Consider the following 19,271-nt stretch of genomic DNA (forward strand, 5'->3'; position numbering starts at 1 on the left):
AAATATTCATTCAAATGCAACTAAAATTGCCGCAGACATTCTTTGGATAGTAGATATACGTGTTTTCAAGGGGGTCTGCAGTGATATTAAATATCTTCCTTTAATGTGCAGTGTCTGCAAAGCTTTTTCAATTTCTCCAAACATTTCAACTTCAAGTTGAGTCACCATCAGCAGGCCGAGGTGGAATCTGAACCATTAATAGGAGCCTTGGTGAAGCAGAATCTTTTACCTGTTGAGTTAACCAGATTGTCGGTTGAGTCGCTGGAAGCTCTGAGTGAACTCCTTAAAACTTTTTCTCCTGCCGCGTCTCGTCCTCCGGCGCCGAAGAAACGGCCTCATGAGGACACGGGTTCGAGCCCCGCTCAGTTATCACACATGGTTCACGGTTTACTTGAGAGCGAATCCCTGTAAGGGTGGTTCACGGAGGATAAGACCTCCCAAGGAAGACAAGTCCCTCTAAAGGAAAGCCACACGAGTTTCGGGTTTGTACATGGCATGCAAGGGACCGAGCAAAACTGCAATTTTTCTTTTAACTCATTCTTTGTCATCTTAGTAAGCACAGTATGGATTTCTGCATTTGGATAACAGGAGTTTCCGAGCAGCGCTTGAACGCAGCACAAGGGCGATCTGCCCAGGTGGGGCAGACACTCCCTCTCCAGGACCACAGCAGGCAGGTAGACGACAACAAAACTGGATCCGCCAGTTTCGGAGTTGTCCGCCTCATGAAAACTCAGACTTGTGGGAAGTCTCAGACCATGTTTCTTTTTTGTATTTTCTTTTTTTCAGAAGAGCAGGGAGGTTCCTGAAGTACGCAGCTCAGCGAGTGAAAACAACCGATCGGGTCGACACGAGAAGGACACAAGCCCGAACTGAGGACGTTTATTATTTATATATTTTTTTCTAACGTCGGTTAACCAGAGAAACAACGGAACATTAAACAAGCTTTTCTAAATGGTGAGTTCACGGTTTAATTTATTTTAAATAACGGCTGACAGACGGAAGTTTGCCGCAGAAATGTCGACTAAAAATAAAGTAAATGTATTTTATAAAGTCACGTGAAATGTTTGACAGGACCGGTACGATCACCTGGATTTGGATCTGGACTGTGACGGAGGAGGAGGAAGCGTCGCTGTGAGTAACTTGAACTAACTTCACTGTTTATAAGGTTTGATTTTTCAACCTAAAGTCACTTAATAACGATTATTTTTGCACTTTTCTCACTCCAGCTCTCACTGAAAACGCAATGCAGTCCATGGATAGCTGCACATTTTCTGTTTTTAAAATTTGACTTTGACAACGACTTGAGAGGTTAAATCTCAGAGTTTAAGCATTAATTTGAATGAACATGGCCGGATCACTCTGCCAGGCCGCCCCGGGGCAAACATGTGCCGCTGGGGCCCCATTAACCCCCCCACAGCACAAAAATACAGAATGATGGATAAAGCTTTACATTTTTTTTTTTTAATTACAAATCTCACGAAAGGACAGTTGTCTTTCAGATTCTCTACACACTTTAAAATTTATTATTTATAAAAAAAAAAACCAACAACAACATACTAATCTCATCTAAATCCACTTTCGAAGGTGTAATTTTTTGTTATGTTGTCTTTCATTATCTTTTATCTCATAGTGCTTATATTTTTATTGGAGGATTAATAGCCTGTTATGTTTGATGCTTTGCGTAGTGGTGCCCAAATCTGGGGGTCTTGGCACCTCAGTGGGTCTCAAGATGGATCTAAAGGGTCGCGATGTTAAACAAAATGAACAGAAAGAGAAATAATGTATCTGCTGCATGAAATTGATTTGTTTTGTGAGACATTTGTCACATATTTAGCTTTTTTCTTGTTAAATATAGTCAGTTTTACTCATTCAGACTTAAAAAACATTTTGATTTCAAAGACAGTGTTGTCACATGCTTATGTTATACTTATGTTATACACTCTGCTGTATCTTCTGCTGTCGCCATTGTTGCGGCTGGTAAACAGTTGATAAATTTTAGGGATCAGAAGCCAGAAAACACTGTGAACCACTGGTGTGGTGTCTCCTTCTCCTTCCTTGCAAATATTCAATATGATGAATCCTCCATGAGTTATAAACATAACAATCACTTTTTTAATTATTTTTTTTAATTGTAATCGAGTTCAAGTCCAGACATGAAACCAGCTTAAAGTCCAGACTTGAAATTTGAACACGAAGCTGGACTCGGAGAAGTGAACGTGAAAATACATCGTGACATCCTTAAAATCAGGAATGGATTCTCAAACACGTTCAGCATCTTTTCACGCTTCAGTCCAGACAGCAGAGCTGCGACCTGAGAGGCAGCTTCATATCATGGCAGTGTTTGCTTGAGATGCATCATTTTGTTAAGATTTGTATATGTATTTCTTAAGTGTTTGTCTCTTCTTTGCTTCTCGTTCAGCAAAAAGCATCGTTATTCGGTGGGATGCTCAAGAGATCCTCCAAGTCTGCAGAGCCGTCTGTCCAAACGCAGGTGAAGTTCTACCTTTAATATGATAACTTTACTTTAAACCTGTAAAATAAGCCGACGTAGGTATTCCTTCAGTATTCATGCTTGTATGAAGTTATTAAGGCCGGTGCAAGTTTTTTTAGATCTGCAAAACTGGATTGCCACAAAATGTAGAGACAATTTAAACTTGATGGTTGTACTAAATTATCTTTTTTTAAAATTTTATCCATAATATTCATCCTCACTACTGCCTGCCTTAAAAATATAAAAATTAAATAACATAATTACCAAATACGTCAATATTTCAACATCCTGTTAAGAGTATGACATCAATTTACTTTAATTCAGCTTTTAAAACCAGGAATAGACAACAAGTATGCCATGTCATGATTTTACAATATCCAAACTCTTAAGATATATGGCCTTATATAACTATATATATCATATTGATATCATATAAATATTTTTCCCAGCCTTACTTTAAATGCAATCACACTGCTGATATGCAGATCAATAAAATCAGAGCAATCGCTCAACTATAAAAATCTACAATATTTAACGGCATACGTTCACACAGAAGCTTTATTTTAACATTTTTACAGGACAGTTTATCAGTCAGCAGTGAACTTTCAAAGAGCGAAGACAGTCTGACCGACAACAACAACACCAAGGTGAGCAGGAGGTTTCTCTGGGTTGTGTTTGATAATTCCTGATAAATATCCTCAGTGGATTTTTTTTTAGCATCTAAAATGATGTTATTATTATTATTGTTATTGTCATTATTATTTATTATTATTTCAGGACAAAGGAGGAGTGTTTAAAGGAATGTTTAAGAAGACGACCAAATCTGACAAAGAGGGTCAGACACAGGTTTGTAGTGACGTCTTTAATGTGCTGTACGTCTTGTTTTTTTATATCTTAAAAAATGCAACTAATTTAACTAAAACTGAATCGGTCATCACTTTTTTGATCACCAAATTATTAGTCAATAAAAATGTGAAACATTAGCCAGTACGAGCTTCATAAATGTGAGGATTTCCTGCTGTTCTCGGTTTTATATGACTTGAACATCTTTGGCTGTTGATTGGAGAAGCAACTTAAAGGCACTCTGGGAAATTCTTGGCAATTTGAACTATTTCCTGATGAAATATAAACAAAACAGTTAGCTGAATTGAAACAGATTAATCAATTATGAAATTAATCAGCCTTTATCACCGGCCTATGTAAGTGCCACATGTGTAGAGAGGTCAGAGGTCACTTGAAGTCACAGGGGAAGTAAGGCATTCATCAGGTTGCTTTCATTTTTAACAAATACATGTTTTTATTCATTTTATTATACATTTTTAGTAATTAGTCTGAAAACTCTAACCTGTGTATGTTGCACCTCAAAAGAAATGTGGGTCACCATCACATGAACGTTAACATATATTTAAATTTCAGTGAGTTATTCGACTTATTTTGCATGTTAACAGGCCACCATGACGTCACAAAACCCTGAACTATCTGCCAGTAGTGACAGTTTAACAGACAACAAGTCATCAAAGGTGAGTTCTGCTTTGTTATATTTCTCTTTTTCCTACACAAATAAGTTGTTTTAGGATTTTTAAACTGAACTCTCTACTTTTTCTCTTCAGAATAAATCAGGTGTGTTCGGTGGGATACTGAAACGATCTCCTCGACCAGGACACGCCCGCAGGCCTTCACAGGTGAAACATTATCCTCTCTTAGGTGTCATCCATCCAATGAAAGATCACCAGAGAGAAACAACCGATGCCTGAAATGTGAAATATACAGGTATTGTTTCAGTTTAGTAAAAGTCTGACAAATCGTCTTGTGTGCTTCAGGATCTTCTGGAGCTCTCGGACAGTAACGACAGTCTGTCTGAGAACGCCAACACGAAGGTGAGATTCATCATTAAATGGTCAATTGAGCAAAAAAAACAACAAATCACAAAGAAGCACTCGTTCTTTAAGAACAAAACAACTCCGAGATCACAGCTTAAAGAAAAAGTGCAAGAAATAATGCAATGCAGAAATTGACAAACAAATGAAATCAAACGATACAGATGAGACTTAATGTGACATTTACAGCAGGATTTCCATTTTAAATAAACATGATCAGATTTATCAATCTTTTTGAATTCCAGTATAGTAAATAATGTCTATCAGTCAACTACGTTAGAGTTGCAACTAACAATTAAATTAAATTTCTCAACAGATTATTTTCTTGATTAACTGACTCTGGGTTTTGCCTGTTAAAAGTCAGAAAACTCTGAAAGCTTGTTTTGTTTGAGCGACACTATGTAACCCAAAAATATTTAATTTACTGTGAGTTAGACCTACAAAAAAAATCAACAATGAATTGAGCGAGTTTTGATTCGTTGACAAATATAAGCTGTAAACTAAATTACCTCCATTTTCCTTTAAATCTATCCTGAACTTCAGCGTATTTAACTGCAGTGACTAAAACTAAAAGTGGAGAACACATTTATTTATACAAATTCAAGTAAAAGACAGCTTTCCGAGTGTTCGCCTACAGTATGTTGGTGATTTTGACCCCCAGCAGCTGCGTTGAGTTTGAATCACTGAATGGACAATTTTTGTTTTGTGTGCGTTTGTTAAAGTGAAAACCTGCATGCATCAGCTATTTGAAAGAACTGCTGGCAAACATGTGGAGCAGTAAATCGCTGCCTGTCCATCGGACGGCTGCTCCAGTTCAAAATACAAAGGAACTGTTTTTGTTTTATTTTAATTGTAAATTGTGACTTTTCTGACCTCCAGGAGTCAGGAGGGATGTTCAGTGGGATGTTTAAAAAATCCTCAAAGCCTTTTGGAGCGCGGACACAATCTCAGGTATTTGTTGTGCAACTAAACACAACACACTTTTACCTCTGTTGGTATAAATAATAGTTGTTGAAGGACTTTTTTTTTTTTTCTGGCCTTCAGGAGGATTTGTCTGCAGGCAGCGAGCTCTCAGGCAGCACCGACAATCTGTCCGTCACCAGCAACACGAAGGTGAGGTTTGTAAAAGCTGCTTCCTCCAGCTGCAACTAGTTTCATCATCAACTTTGAAACTAGAAACAACGATAAACAAACACAAACAAAACAAAATACAAAGTCATGCGATGTTTCTGTAACCGGCTGTCGAGGTAAACATCCATGCATCAGTGATTTGGAAGAAATGCTGGCAAATGTGTGGAGCAGTAAATCGCTGTTCCAGCAGTTCAAAATATAAAGGAACTGATTTTTGTTTTATTTATAAAAACTGCTTAAAAAAGAAGTGCTTTAGTAAATTCTCTTCCACTGTTGCAATTAATTAATTTTTATATGTCTTCTTTGACCTTCAGGAGTCAGGAGGGATCTTTAGTGGGATGTTCAAAAAGTCCCCAAAGCCTTTTGGAGCGAGGACACAATCTCAGGTATTTGTTGTTCATCTCACTGTTCGCACTTTTACTTTTTACTTCTACTGATATAAATATGAATTGTTGAATTTGTTTCTGGCCTTCAGGATGATTTGTCTGCAGGCAGCGAGCTCTCAGACAGCACCGACAGCCTGTCCGTCACCAGCAACACGAAGGTGAGGTTTGTAAAAGCTGCTTCCTCCAGCTGCAACTAGTTTCATCATCGACTTTGAAACTAGAAACAACGATAAACAAACACAAACAAACAAAATACAAAGTCATGCGATGTTTCTGTAACCGGCTGTCAAGATAAACATCCATGCATCAGTGATTTGGAAGAAATGCTGGCACAAATGTGTGGAGCAGTAAATCGCTGTTCCAGCAGTTCAAAATATAAAGGAACTGATTTGTATTTTATTGATTAAAAACTGCTTAAAAAAAGAAGTGCTTTAGTAAATTCTCTTCCACTGTTGCAATGAATTGTGACTTCTTTGATCTTCAGGAGTCAGGAGGGATCTTTAGTGGGATGTTCAAAAAGTCCCCAAAGCCTTTTGGAGCGAGGACACAATCTCAGGTATTTGTTGTTCATCTCACTGTTCGCACTTTTACTTTTTACTTCTACTGATATAAATATGAATTGTTGAATTTGTTTCTGGCCTTCAGGATGATTTGTCTGCAGGCAGCGAGCTCTCAGACAGCACCGACAATCTTTCTGTCAACAGCAATACAAAGGTGAGGTTTGTAAAAGCTGCTTCTTCCATCTACAGCTAGTTTCATCATCAATTTTCAAACGAAAAGCAACAAGAAAACAAATACAAAGTGATTAAGGTGACCCTGCATGTATCAAGGATTTGAATGATAACACAGGCTCCTGTGTGAAATCCATGTCTGTCCAACTGTAATCTGAAACTTTCCTGAAATGTTCTCAAACTGTTTTATCGTGACTTTGTTTTTTCCTCCAGGAGTCAGGAGGGATGTTCAGTGGGATGTTTAAAAAATCCCCAAAACCCTTTGGAGCGAAGACACAATCTCAGGTTAGAGATGTGGAGTATCGTTGCAGCTCACTACTGTCAAGTGCGTAAAGCAGGTGAATAACATTTTTCTACATTTTTCTTTTCAGGATGATTTGTCTGCACCCAGCGAGCTCTCCGGCAGCAACGACAATCTGTCTGAGAACCACACAAAGGTGAGGGGTTTTTTTTAAGCTGCCGCCTTCATCCTCAATTGACAGAATAACAATAATCACATCACGAAATAAATACAACATAATAAATGCTGGCTGCGTGTTGTTTTTCTCAGGAGAAAGGAGGAATCTTTGGTGTGTTCAGAAAAAAAGGGGCCAAATTTCAGTCTCAGGTAAGATGCTCCAGAGAGTCAGTAATGCTTCATAGTATCAGTCCAAGATGAGGGAGAGGATTATGACAAATAACTAAGAACCAACACGCCACTTCCAGAAGTGTCAGTGTGACACAAATTAAGAATTCAAAATAAATTAATTAAATTGCCCATTTATCTGTTTCTTGTACTTTCAAACTGACATTTTCAGGGTAGTTTAGGTCTCCTGCATGGCTGCAACCTGGAGACACTGCGAATACCGAGCTATAAGAAACACATAGCGCTGCTTTAAGACCTGTATGACTTCACAGATTAATGAATGCTGACACCCTGCTCACGTTTCACTCCACACACATTTATTATCGGTGTTGCCCAGAATTCCCTCACTAATCGTAACCTGAAGCCGTTTCATAAAGTGCCTGTTAAATTCATTTCAGAACTGGAACGACCACCTGGAGGTCGTACGCCTCCGCTAGCCACTCGAGTTGTAGTATACACGCCTGTTTATGCCACATTTCGTAGCGATTTCCTCGAGCTGTTCCTGAGATATCAAGTTCGTATTGGGGGAAACAGATGTGACCCTTCGCTAGTTTGAAGAGCCTCAAAGCGCACTCGAGATATCGATTTCACAAGAACCATACAAACGGATGAGACAAACTTTCACCGCTTTGACCACCAAACTCTATTGCAGTTCATCCGTGAGGCCGAGTGAACGATTGTATCACATGCAAATTCTAAATTCAACGAGTCGTTGCTGAGGTACAACGTTCACGTGAATGTGCAGAAAAGCCGTCACAGTGACCTTGACATTTGACCTTCGGCCTCCCCAAAAAAAAAAATCGAATCAGTTCATCCTCGGTATTAAATAAAAAAATGTTTTCCAAGTTTGAAGAAATTCCCTCAAAGTATTGTCGAGATATCACGTTCACAGGAAGCGGACGGACGGACAAACCAAAAACCCGGCCGTGGCTATCGGAGGCAAAATACAACACTTGAGTCTTTTTTTTTTTCTGTTATACTCCAACTTTATATGCTGTTTCCTTCTGTTCAGGATGATTTGTCGCTGGATGGTGAACTCTCCAGCAGCGAGAATCTCATGGAGAAGCCTTCAAAGGTAAGTGATGAGGTTTACTCTACGTTTGACCTGCATCAACATCATATACACTAGATGATGAAAAGCTTGTAACCTGAGCCGCTCTGAATTCTTTTGTCAGGGCGGAATAGCAGCGAAGATCCTGAAGAATCCTTTCGCCTCCTCGTCTCAGGTTATTTTCTCTCTCAGTGAATGCTGCGTCATATTCATATCACGCTTTGTGATTATTTCTTTCTGATCAGTGACAAACAAAAAAAGAATCATTGTAAGAAATCAAACAGCTTCATTCATGGGATGAATTCCGTCTGCTCATTGCAGCATGAGAAGCAGACAGACTCGGACGACGAGGGTCAAGTTGAAAGCAGCGGGAAGTCAGCAGGCAACAAACAGGTGCTTCAACTTACTTCACTTGTTCCTGTTTCACTGTGAAAATGATGTTGTTTTATTCACTCGACACTTTCCGCATTGAGGGGAAGAACTTCTATATTGTTATCGTTCAGGGAGAAGCTCGCTGCTTTCTATTCATGCAATCAGCAGTGAAGAGTCTTGAGTGTGAATGTGTGAATAAGAGGTTTTGTGAAGTGATTTTATTCTCTTTAAAAAGACAAAAGTCCTGAGTCAGGTTTAAGTTTCTGATCAGCTTCCCCACAGGCTCCATCTGCAGTCCAGCCTGACTCGTCCTGCCTGGTGCTGTTGAGAGAGTTATACCTTCCAAGTTTTTAAATCTCAACAGGAAAGTTTCAAATTTCTATGATAAGCTCCTCTGGCAGACTTGTTTTGCACAAACCAGGAAAGACAAAAAAAACTGGGTCAGGGTGGAAACGATATCGCAGTAGGAAGTGTAAAAGAAAATGACTGGGGAGAGAGAGAGAGAGGGCAACAAAGGTCCCCGACTCGACCCAAACCTGCTATAACACCGCTTGTGGTCAGAGCTTGAACCCATAGACTGTATTGAAAAGTGGACGTAGCTTCCGGTTCTGACAAATGAGGCTGATGTGTAAGTGCTTCAAACTGCAATACCACTGAGGGCCACCAGAGGGTGGCTCCAAAAAAAAAAGCCTCTGGCTCTATAGACTCCCACTCAACTTCTCTCTTGAAATGCAAAGCCAATACATTTTCTCTGAGAGTCATTATGGTGTCATTCGCTAAAGTCGCTCCTTCTCATTAGTTTTCTGACGGTCCATTTGAAGATAATCCCATTAGGCTGTATGTTTGGGGGGGGGGCGTGTCTGTTTGAGTGACAGGCCTGTGGTGCAGTCAGGTTTCCTGCTGTAGATGGACTTTTGGGTTTCCCAATCAGATCAAGTCAGACTCCTTGCTCCTCCCCAGCTCGTCCAAATATGGTCATTTCTGGCTTCAAAATAGAAAGATGGCGACGGGCGAAATCTGCTCTTGATGCTTTATAACGGCAGCTCACAAACCAACGGGTGACGATGGCCGCTTGCTTGAACCCCCTCCCCCAAGGCCTCCAGAGGTTCCCAATGCTAATCACAAAACTAAACTATATGAGGAGGAATACGAGAAAAAATAAAGCAGGTTCAAATCTGAAATGTTTCTGGTGATGTGCCCTCCCTCTCAGAACGCCGTGGTCCAAGCCATGTCCAAACTGAATCCTTTCCGCTCAGCCAATAAAGTAACTATGCTGTCGAGTGTGTTTGGTGATGGCGGAGGTGGTGGTGAGGGCGGGTGGTGGTGATGGGACTGTGACAGTGATGATGCCGGTCATCTCTGTTGGTTTTTGGTTCATTTTAGTCGTGACGATGTGCTGCATACTCACAGTGGTTTTACATGTTATACTGATTGACTAAAAAAGCGCCGTTTTTTTTCTATCCTTCTAGACAACCATTGGCTTCCATTCATTTCAGTACAGAGTGAAAATCTATGTTTTAGGTTTTTTTTTTGCAGCTTAAAGCAGATAATATGTTTTTTCTTTCTTTCAATAACACAACTCAAGCAAGTTTCAGTAGAGAGTCACATGATTTTTCTGCCATATCGATTTAATGGAAATCAATGGCTGACATAGAAGGGTAGATAAACTACATCTGAAAACCCCCAAAAAAGCATTTAAACAATTCTGCTTTAAACACTGCACAAGTAATCTGATTTTAAAAGCTAATATTTGTTGCCCTTATTTCAGAAAGACACTGAAGACAAGGAGACACTCAAGGAGAACGAGAAGCACGTGGAAGAGAAGCCAAAGCCGGTCAGTCTATTTATTGCATCGCTCGTGAGTCATCAGTGACCACACACACACACACACACACACACACACACACACACACACACACACCCGACACACATCGACACAGAGCTGATCAACTTCTGTCCAAAATACCCTCCCGGCTCGCGCTCCTCCTCTTCCGTCCCTCCACCACATCCTCCCGGTTGTCAGACCTCCCCCGTCCTCCCCCGTCCTCCCGCTCCGGTACTCTCAGTGACTCTCTGTGTGTCCTTGTCAGGTCAAAAGTAACAAGATCCAGCGAGAAAGGAAGGACAGAAGTGAAACGCCGCCGGTCCTGACCAGACGAGCCGAGGTTGAGTCAAACACAATCTGCCGCTCGGTGACGCGAGGCCTCTGAGACGTCTGACTTTTTGTTCTGTTCTGCAGGAGATGAGGGGGACGTCCGCACACGACAAAGTGAAACCGAGACGAACCGAGGATAATAAGGTACAGTTCACAGATTTACACAATGATACATCTTCCTGTTGTCCGTGGAGGTTTATTTTGCTCAAGTTAGAATATAAAATTAAATCATTATTGCATTAAATAAATCCAAATAAATCTTAGTCAGCCATAAATCTACAAACTTTGCTTTTAAAAGAATCAAAAAGGGTTAAAGTTTTAATGCGTTGACGGGAAAGAATCATTTAGGTTGACGGGTTTTTTTTGGATACGAATTTTAATGTCTGCGGGAGAAGAGGGACATGAGCAGAGAGAGAAAAGAGAAACCGTCCGAGGAGCTGAGCTATATGTGTTCAGAGAATAGCGGCTGATTGCATCAGTTTGTGTATCGAAGCTGCACCTCGAGTCCTCGGGTCGTCGGACACTGTTGTGGTTTCAGGTACTGACGTGTGCTCACAGTACAAGGCTCCGACTGATAGAAGGCTTTTCTGATATTTTAGACGAGTATTGACTGCTAAATATCTGATATTGGCTATGATGGAGGTTTATTTTTGACTGCGGCTACAAAATAAGATAAAACTTCAAAATAAAAGTTCCCCACTGGTCAGAAATGTGTTAAAAATAGTTTTCTGATGTTTTCCATTCATTCTGCAGACTGATGTACATCCAGCTTTGAACACTTTGTGCTTATCTTAAGTCTCAGTTTAACACATGAATAAACAAGCAGGGTTTTGTGACATCAGAAAGAAGACAAATGATTGTCCAACATGAGACTTATTCAAATGTCACGAGGAAGCTTGAAGCTGCCTGATCAGTTTTATTTGCCGGCATAGGCATGGTCAGATTTTTAAACTGAATATTGCTGCAATAATTTGGCTGAACGTGACTCAAAATATCATCGTGCGGAACATTAATTATGTCATTCATTTGCAGCAGAGCCAGTTGGGTGACGAAGACGTCAAAGAGGACGAATCTGCTGCAACTAAAGACGGTGATGAGATGAATCCAGCAGAGAGCAGAGCGGTGAGTCTTACATGGTCATCAAACATGTTTCACTTCTCATCCTCAGTTTTAGTTTCAGCCACACCAACAACAAAAGTACTGTTCTTCCATCAGTGTTTAAATCCTCATGGTGTGGTATGAACCCTCATCTGTTACCTGCAGGTGAAAACAAACACAAAGTGGCACATCTAACTTTTCTAGTTCCTGTTTCCTTCTTAGCAGGTGTTTCGTGCCACTGTCACGCAAAATACATGTTGTACCTTCAGGCTACTATCTCATCTTCATCATTAGTCACATGGGAATTTCAAATTTCAAATATTACGCTGCGTTTCTCCTTAAGCAGCTCTTTGTGTTGTTAAAAATCCTTATTGTCTGTCTGTCAGTGTTTTATATTCTGCATCATGTTCTTTTATCAAAACGTTATCATGTTTATGTTTCCTGAGTGAAATATTCAAACTCGAGATATATTTTCTCTCATAAGCAGCTTTGAAACTAGAATTTTAAATGTGTGAACACTGTTTGCTGTGCAGTATGAGTTGGTCATTAAAGCTGCAGCTTGTGAAGGTTTTTAAAGTGGTGTTGTTGTGTTTTTTTTTTTAATCTTACAGTGATTAAAGCACATTTCCTGCCCAGATTTTGTTCTTTCATTCAAACACAAATCACCAACGGTTGGAATGAAATGCAGTTCTTCTGGTTCTTGCTGCTCTGTCACCTCACACTTTGTCAATGTGTCCTTCTCTTTTTTTGTTTTCCTACAGACCAAGGTGAAAAAACCAAAGCACGCCAATCCATTTGTGACACGAGCTGCAGTGAAGGTACATGACAGCCTACATGAACTGGGTTTATGTTATATTGTGCATAATTCAAAACATAAACAAATAACTATTTATTTCATGAAAATGTTGAGACTTTACTGTGGGATTTCTTCTTCAGGCTCCGTCTGATGATGAAGGGCTCAAAGAGGATGACGAGTCTTTATCCACAGAGGAAAAGAAAGAAGAGGACGGCAAGGAGAAAACAGAGGAGGTCCGTTAGCTAAAATCCGTCTGCTCCCTTTGTTCTCGAACTGCTTTTTGGTTTGATAGTTGTCAGGAAGAAAAGTTAATTTAACTATAATTACTGCAGAAGGACTATTTCAGTCTTTGACCTCAAAGTAACCCACTAATCCTCTTCTTTTTGTTTTTTGTTTTTAGACCAAAGTCAAGAAACCCAAGAGACATAATCCCTTCATGCCTCGGGTCAAGGTAACATTCAAACATGTGATGTGTTCAAAGTTGTTTCCTCTTGTGTGGACAAAACCAGTTTGTTAAAACAACACAGCCTGAATGTTCAACTTCATCCTAATAATGATAATCAGATGAGGATATTTCTATTAAATCACTCTGGAGCCTTTTCTGCTGACAAAAGACCCATCAGGGGTGTTAACAAACAAAACAAATTTTTTTTTAATTTGCTTCTGGTGGCATTCGGTTGGGTTGAAATCTCACGATCTCGTTGGTCGGACTCGTCATTTAAATCTGTCTTTGTGACCCGTTCACAGCTTTTGTTGTGTTTCTTTGCTCATTTCCTTTTTGGGGTGTTTTTAAGTTTTATCACCTGTTTTGTATGTTTCACGCAGTCCTGCCTTGTTAGTTTGGCAAGGTGAGTAAGTCCGCATACCTGAAATTCCCTGCACATCCTACTCCTATTTTATGAGCGAATCACTGAGCTAGTCACGGAGCTGCTGAAGACCAAAGAAAAATATAGTTTGCCCTTATTTTTTTTTTTTCCCCACTTCGACCTCTAGAGTAGCTTGAGATCAATATTAAAATTCATATTAATATTCCGATGCCTTTAACTGTGTATTTGTGTGTGTGTGTGTGTTCATTGGTTTCAGACCAAAGCTACACAGAGGAATGTGCAAGACGAAGCCGAAGGCAACACAGCAGAGGTACGGAAAATTCAACGCTTTGAAGTTGCGTTTCTTTCTCTCTCTTCTCCGGTCGCCTCTTACACACATCCAGCTTTTAAAACTGAAGACGTCCTTCAACCTCCTCTCGCTCGGTCTCTGTCAGCGTGTTTGTCCAGCAGATTGACGCGCTGCAGTCTTACTCATTTCATTTCAGGATGACAAAAGGTCCGTTTCAGTCACCTGACCCTCCCCTCCTCCAACCCACAGACTCATTTTTGTCTCCAGGGCATCCGCTCAGCTCCCAGCAGAAACTGTTCTCGCCAACATGTGTTGTTGTTTTTCTTTCCTTTCCCCTTATGGACATGAAACCCACCCCCACACCGCCGCACGGTGTTCGAACATGTCCTCGGCGTTGGAAGATGGGACGAGATTGAATCTGCAAACGTGCCCAGACTTGTTTCTCTGCTTCCTTTTTTCAAAAGAGTCCATGGAAGGTTTTGGGCCTTTTTTGTTTTCCTTTTTTTTCTTTACTTCTGCAAATACAACAGAAAGAAGCCAGTAGACACAGAATCCCTTTTCACCAGCACTTCCCCCTCTTTTATCTGAACATAAGGCGTGTTAAAAGTGAAACTGAGAAAACGCTTGATAAGTTGATTTCAATTCTTCCACTGTGTGTATGTCTCAGACTCGCTCATATCCTGTGCACTTCATCTACACTCAAGACTTTAGTCTGCTTGAAAATAATCCTGATGTTGATATAGGAATTTTAAACTGCATTATTTCTGTTGTCTCAGAATGAAGGTGGAAACAGGTCCTTGTTTGACCGGCTGGAGGACTTCCGTATTGATCCTGCACAGCCTCAAGGCAGTCAGGTTTGTTTCTGAGGAAAAAAATATGTAAACATATTGAAATTTTAGTACGATCTGCTGCTTTAATGTTTAGGAAACAATCATGTAATCCCATACAAATGTTGTGGTGTTTCAGGATGTGGAGGATCTTATGGACTGGTGGAACACGGTGGAGCGTAAGTTGCACACAAAATGTTTTACACTTTTTTTTTTTTTTTCGGTTTTTGGACTCGAGAGATGAATTTTGAACCACTTACAATACTGTATATGATCAAAAGTATGCGGACACCCCTGTTTTAATACTGCAGTGTGCCGTTTTTCATGGTTTGGGTAAAGGACGGGCTGATGCAACGAACCCATCGAATGTCTTTGGGATGAACTGGGACACAGACCAGTCTTTGTTTCCCGGCGTCAGAGTTCGACCTCACTCATGTTATAGCTGCAGATTAATGCTCGTTCTTCACAAATCAAAGTCACTTGTGGTTGTAAAGTTCTGGTGTCCACATACTTTTGGCCGTGTAATGCATGTAACGTGATGAGAAATCATTCTTTATTGCTTTTATTTTGTCAGCGTGGGAAGACACGCCTCAAGATGAGGACATGACAGAAAAAGAAGAGGCCAAGTAAGTGAACGTTCAACTAGAAAAATCACGTTTTACTATTTTTAATCTTGTTTCTGGTCTCTTCATTCAGTCTCCCAGAAACAACACCACTAATAATCATCCGGTCAAGTTTCCTGGTTTTTTTGGGTGGATTTCCAAAGTAGAGAGTAGAAACATGTTTGGATTATCCAGAATAATCAGGATGTTGTTAGATGCCTTCTGTTAGAAAGACTGATTGCCACTTTTTAAATGCAATTCCTCGATACTTTGAACCCCAGCCCAAATTTTACTGGTCTCCATTTTATTGGAGAAGAGGCAGAATTTTTTAGCTGGAAATCTCAAAACTTGAGAAAATACAACCACGACTAACATGATACAAGATGGCCTTTTGATGCCGACTTAATTGTGTATTTACCCCTCAAATTTCTCCTCAGTGCGTTCGCTGTGACTGCAGAGAAAGTGCAGAAGGGCATCCGCGTCTTCAACAAGCTGTTCTCGGAGCGCGCCGAGGCCCTCTGGCAACACGTCATCAACCTCAACGCCATTGCCGACAGCCTGGACAAGTTCAACAAGAAGACCAAGATCGCTCAAATCACCGGCGGCTCCACCAGCGCCATCGGGGGCGTCGCCACCATCGCCGGCCTCGCTCTGGCTCCGGTCACCTTTGGAACCTCTCTGATTGTGACAGCGGTGGGATTGGGCGTCGCCACGGCAGGCGGACTGACATCGGCGGGCGCCGGCATCTCCAACCAGGTCAACAACTCCATGGACCGCAAGAAGGTGGAGAAGATTGTGGAGGACTACCAGGAGAAGATGTTGGACCTCAACAAGTGCCTGAAGTTCATCAAACAGGGGATCGAGAACCTGCGCAGGTTCGACCTGCTCCGGCTGAAGAAAAACGCGTACAACCAGGACTTCCCCGAGCTCAACAGTAGATTCTACGAAGACGGCGCCATGGCGGGAAAGGCCATCCTCATCAACGCCAACGAGATCATGCGCGTGGTGCAGATCGCCAACGTGGCCGGCAGCACGGCGGCCAGGGCGGTCCAGATCGCCAGTATGGCCACCGGCGTGCTCACCGGACTCTTCGTCGGCATGGACATCTACTTCGTGGCCAAAGACTCCAAAGAACTCAAGAAAGGGGCGAAGTCCGAGTTCGCTGCCAAAATCAGGGACGTGGCCACGCAGCTGCACGACGGTCTGGTGGAGCTCAACGGCATCCGAGATGAGCTGCAGTCCACGGCGCCGGAAAACGACGCGGGCGACCCAACGGAAGCTTCGGACAGTTACAAGAAAGAGAAAGAAGACAAGGACGACAGTTCAGAGGAAGACGAAATCGACCGCATTAAAAAAGCCATCAAAAAGGACTACGAGAACCGAGAATATGTTTGACACATAACAACTGGGAAAAGACTTAATCAGCACTTTATTGTTGAGATTTTAAAGGAAAGATTGAAGCGTTGTCAGGATCCCAGTTCCCCCTGTGCACAAAAAGTTCTGGCCCGACACGCCAGCATGCGCTGTTGGCATCTTATGAGACGGTTGGTGCCAATTTCTTAAAAAGAAAAAGTACAATCAAGCACATTTTGAATGTCTAAAAAGGAGAAAGAGAAAGTAGAATATCGAAACCTTTCCATCGGGGAACTGACTTCCTCAAACCTACTCAACATTTACACTACGCTGGGAGGAACTCAGCTTTCCCAGTAGATATTGTATCATTTCTGCTTCTCTGGCATTTCGGTCATTGTGCAAAACTGCCATGTTTGTTGAGGTTTAACTAAATCATGTATTTGGATAGTAACATTTTAGATTTATCAAAGAAATAGGTGCAATAAGTATCTCCTAGACTTTACAGTTTAAAGTGTTGGTTAGACTTTCCTCAGATTATATTGGTTCATATTGAAACTCTGACCTGGTGTAGAGATTCTTTATACTCAGAGGGACGATCAGGTGCCTTTATTATTTATAATGCTTTAGAATTAAATTATGCTGCTGTCTGGCGTTAGTCTGTGTCCCGATGTTGTTGTTTTTGATGGCTGTCAGGTCTGCAGTGAAAATCCTTTCCACATCCTCTTCTTGAGGTTTCAATCTGATGGGTGATGTTTTCTCAATATTATTGGTCTCATTTTGAAGAATGACGGCAATTGGTTTTGTCTTTAGATTTTTTTTTTTTTTTTTACTAAAAGAACAAATAAAACGCCAAAACTATGATGAGTAAGAACCAGACTAGTTGTTTGTAAAATCCAAGTTTGGGCGTAAAAACTTTCCTTGAGTTGGTTTCTTTATTAACGCAAGTGCTTCAAAAGATTCTGCTCAATTAACAACTAAGGAAAGTCTGAGATGTTGTGGAGGTAGTCTGATGGTTGTCAGGTTGCTCGAGCCAAAAGCAATCAGCCGTGTAAACAGGAAGTAAAATCTAATTTCCTATCTGGAACTATCTGATTAAGCTTTTGTGAACCATGTTTTCATATTAACTCTTTCCTGTCCCCCATTTAAAATGTTAAACTGCTCACATATTAGCAGGCTAACGTTAGCTCGGCCGACCGTTTCTGGGTATAAATGTTGTTGTAGCTGCTAAAGTCTGTGTGATTAATAGAGCTTTTTGGACAAAGCTCGTTTTATATGAGGTATACGTCCACTTAGTAAACACTCCACAAGTTTGAATTCATGAACTCGTGCAATTCACGCTACATGTGAACAACATGAGGGGGAGAAAAATCATGAAAGCTTACTTGAGCTCAATTAATACGGCAAAAAAATGAAAATGTCATTCCTGTCAAGACCACTACAAAGATGGATTTTGGTTTTTAATCGTCTCATCTCTCAGATGATGATATATTTCAGCTCACCAGGTGTAAGATTTCCCCGTTTGACGACTGGAGTGACAAAAACCAGCCTGAGGTCTGTTTGATGAAATTCATATTTATTTTTCATTTTTGTTGAGGGCAGAGTTGTTAATTCAATGAAACCTTTTACGTGCAATATTCTGTCCGTGTGTAATAAATCTAAATATATAATTAAAGGCCGGTGAAAAAAAATTCATCTTTCAGTCTGGGCTTTTTTGTAAAGTCTTTTAAAAAGGACAAAAACTTAATTACCTTCCACCCACAAGACAAACCGCTATGTGGATATTTACTCGGCTAGTAATCAAGATAAACTTGTTTGAAGTGTTCTTCTGCACTGTTTGCTTTTCTTCAGAGAATTCAATAATGAATGTAGGTGAAGTGTGCTGATGTCAGGATGTCTTGTCCTTGATGATGCAACAGAATGTGTGGACAATGTTGATCCTTTGGTTTTTGACATTATTAGTTCAGTATTGCAATTAATCAGAATTTTATTGTGATTTTGTTTTATCCCATTTATTAATATTCACATTGGAAACAGGCTACACATTATAATTTACTGATCTTTTTCTTACAGAATATTTGACCAGTGCTTTATCACAAATTTGCTCAGGAGGTAACTTTCATTATCAAAAGTTTTGCTGTTACGTTTATATTTTTCCTTTGCTTGGTCATAGCTCCCATGACAACATTTATTTGGGACCGTCTAAAAGGAATTTGGGAGCTCTTCGATTGTCTTAAGACGAGTTTCATTTCCCGGTTTGTGACCTCGCCCGACAGTGATGACACGATGTGCTGAACTTTGCGTACACTTTATGTCACTGCAGCAGGGTGAGAAAATAGTCCAATCTGGAAAAAGATGTTCAGCTTTTAAATCTGTTATTAGTTAAAAAAAATAAAAATAAATGGACTTTCTCTGTAGATTGTAAATATATTGTAAATATAAAAATCTCCTCAGTATCTCTTACACATAATCAGTGCAGACCTGCAGCCCTCTTTATATGTTTTGGACTTCTGCCAAACATGATTGCTACATATTTATATTTTCTATTTTGGAGCCGCTCTCATCACGTCTTGGATTTATTTTTACATGTTGTCCACACTTGTGAAACTGATGAGTCAGAGTCACACCGCTTTCCACAGATACAGGTAACCCACACACTGGCC

The 19,271-nt window shown here is 40.5% G+C and overlaps 1 protein-coding gene across 3 annotated transcripts; it reads left to right on the plus strand.

Annotated features, from left to right (window-relative positions):
- The first annotated feature begins 689 nt into the window (after nt 1-689).
- On the plus strand, nt 690-18,803 carry apol1 (apolipoprotein L, 1). Of its 3 annotated transcripts, none has more exons than XM_069719269.1 (33): nt 690-954; nt 1,072-1,131; nt 2,420-2,491; nt 3,070-3,138; nt 3,269-3,337; nt 3,940-4,011; nt 4,102-4,173; nt 4,312-4,368; nt 5,248-5,319; nt 5,413-5,481; nt 5,814-5,885; nt 5,975-6,043; nt 6,370-6,441; nt 6,531-6,599; nt 6,830-6,901; nt 6,988-7,053; nt 7,167-7,223; nt 8,254-8,316; nt 8,417-8,467; nt 8,614-8,685; nt 9,875-9,928; nt 10,433-10,498; nt 10,755-10,829; nt 10,904-10,963; nt 11,852-11,941; nt 12,679-12,735; nt 12,854-12,946; nt 13,114-13,164; nt 13,797-13,850; nt 14,606-14,683; nt 14,796-14,835; nt 15,231-15,282; nt 15,696-18,803. In XM_069719269.1, exons 1-33 carry the CDS (start codon nt 952-954, stop codon nt 16,651-16,653), a joined length of 3,006 nt encoding a protein of 1,001 aa, XP_069575370.1. In that variant the 5' UTR covers nt 690-951; the 3' UTR covers nt 16,654-18,803. The 3 variants fall into 3 exon arrangements, with proteins under 3 accessions (XP_069575370.1, XP_069575371.1, XP_069575373.1); XM_069719270.1 differs by having other exon boundaries at nt 11,855-11,941; XM_069719272.1 differs by lacking the exon at nt 9,875-9,928 and having other exon boundaries at nt 691-954.
- The last annotated feature ends 468 nt before the right edge of the window (nt 18,804-19,271 follow it).

Source organism: Brachyistius frenatus, unplaced genomic scaffold (assembly GCF_029030835.1).
Source record: "Brachyistius frenatus isolate BFR_SWC_R1_liver_20210118 unplaced genomic scaffold, ASM2903083v1 Contig_211, whole genome shotgun sequence".
In the NCBI taxonomy this organism is placed as follows: Eukaryota; Metazoa; Chordata; class Actinopteri; family Embiotocidae; genus Brachyistius; species Brachyistius frenatus.

Bases quoted from the DNA above. Each gene is read 5' to 3' on its own strand.
- apol1 (XM_069719269.1), top strand. The intron at 8,468-8,613 runs GTTATTTTCTCT...TGCTCATTGCAG, and splicing joins CTTTCGCCTCCTCGTCTCAG to CATGAGAAGCAGACAGACTC. The intron at 9,929-10,432 runs GTAACTATGCTG...CCCTTATTTCAG, and splicing joins CTTTCCGCTCAGCCAATAAA to AAAGACACTGAAGACAAGGA.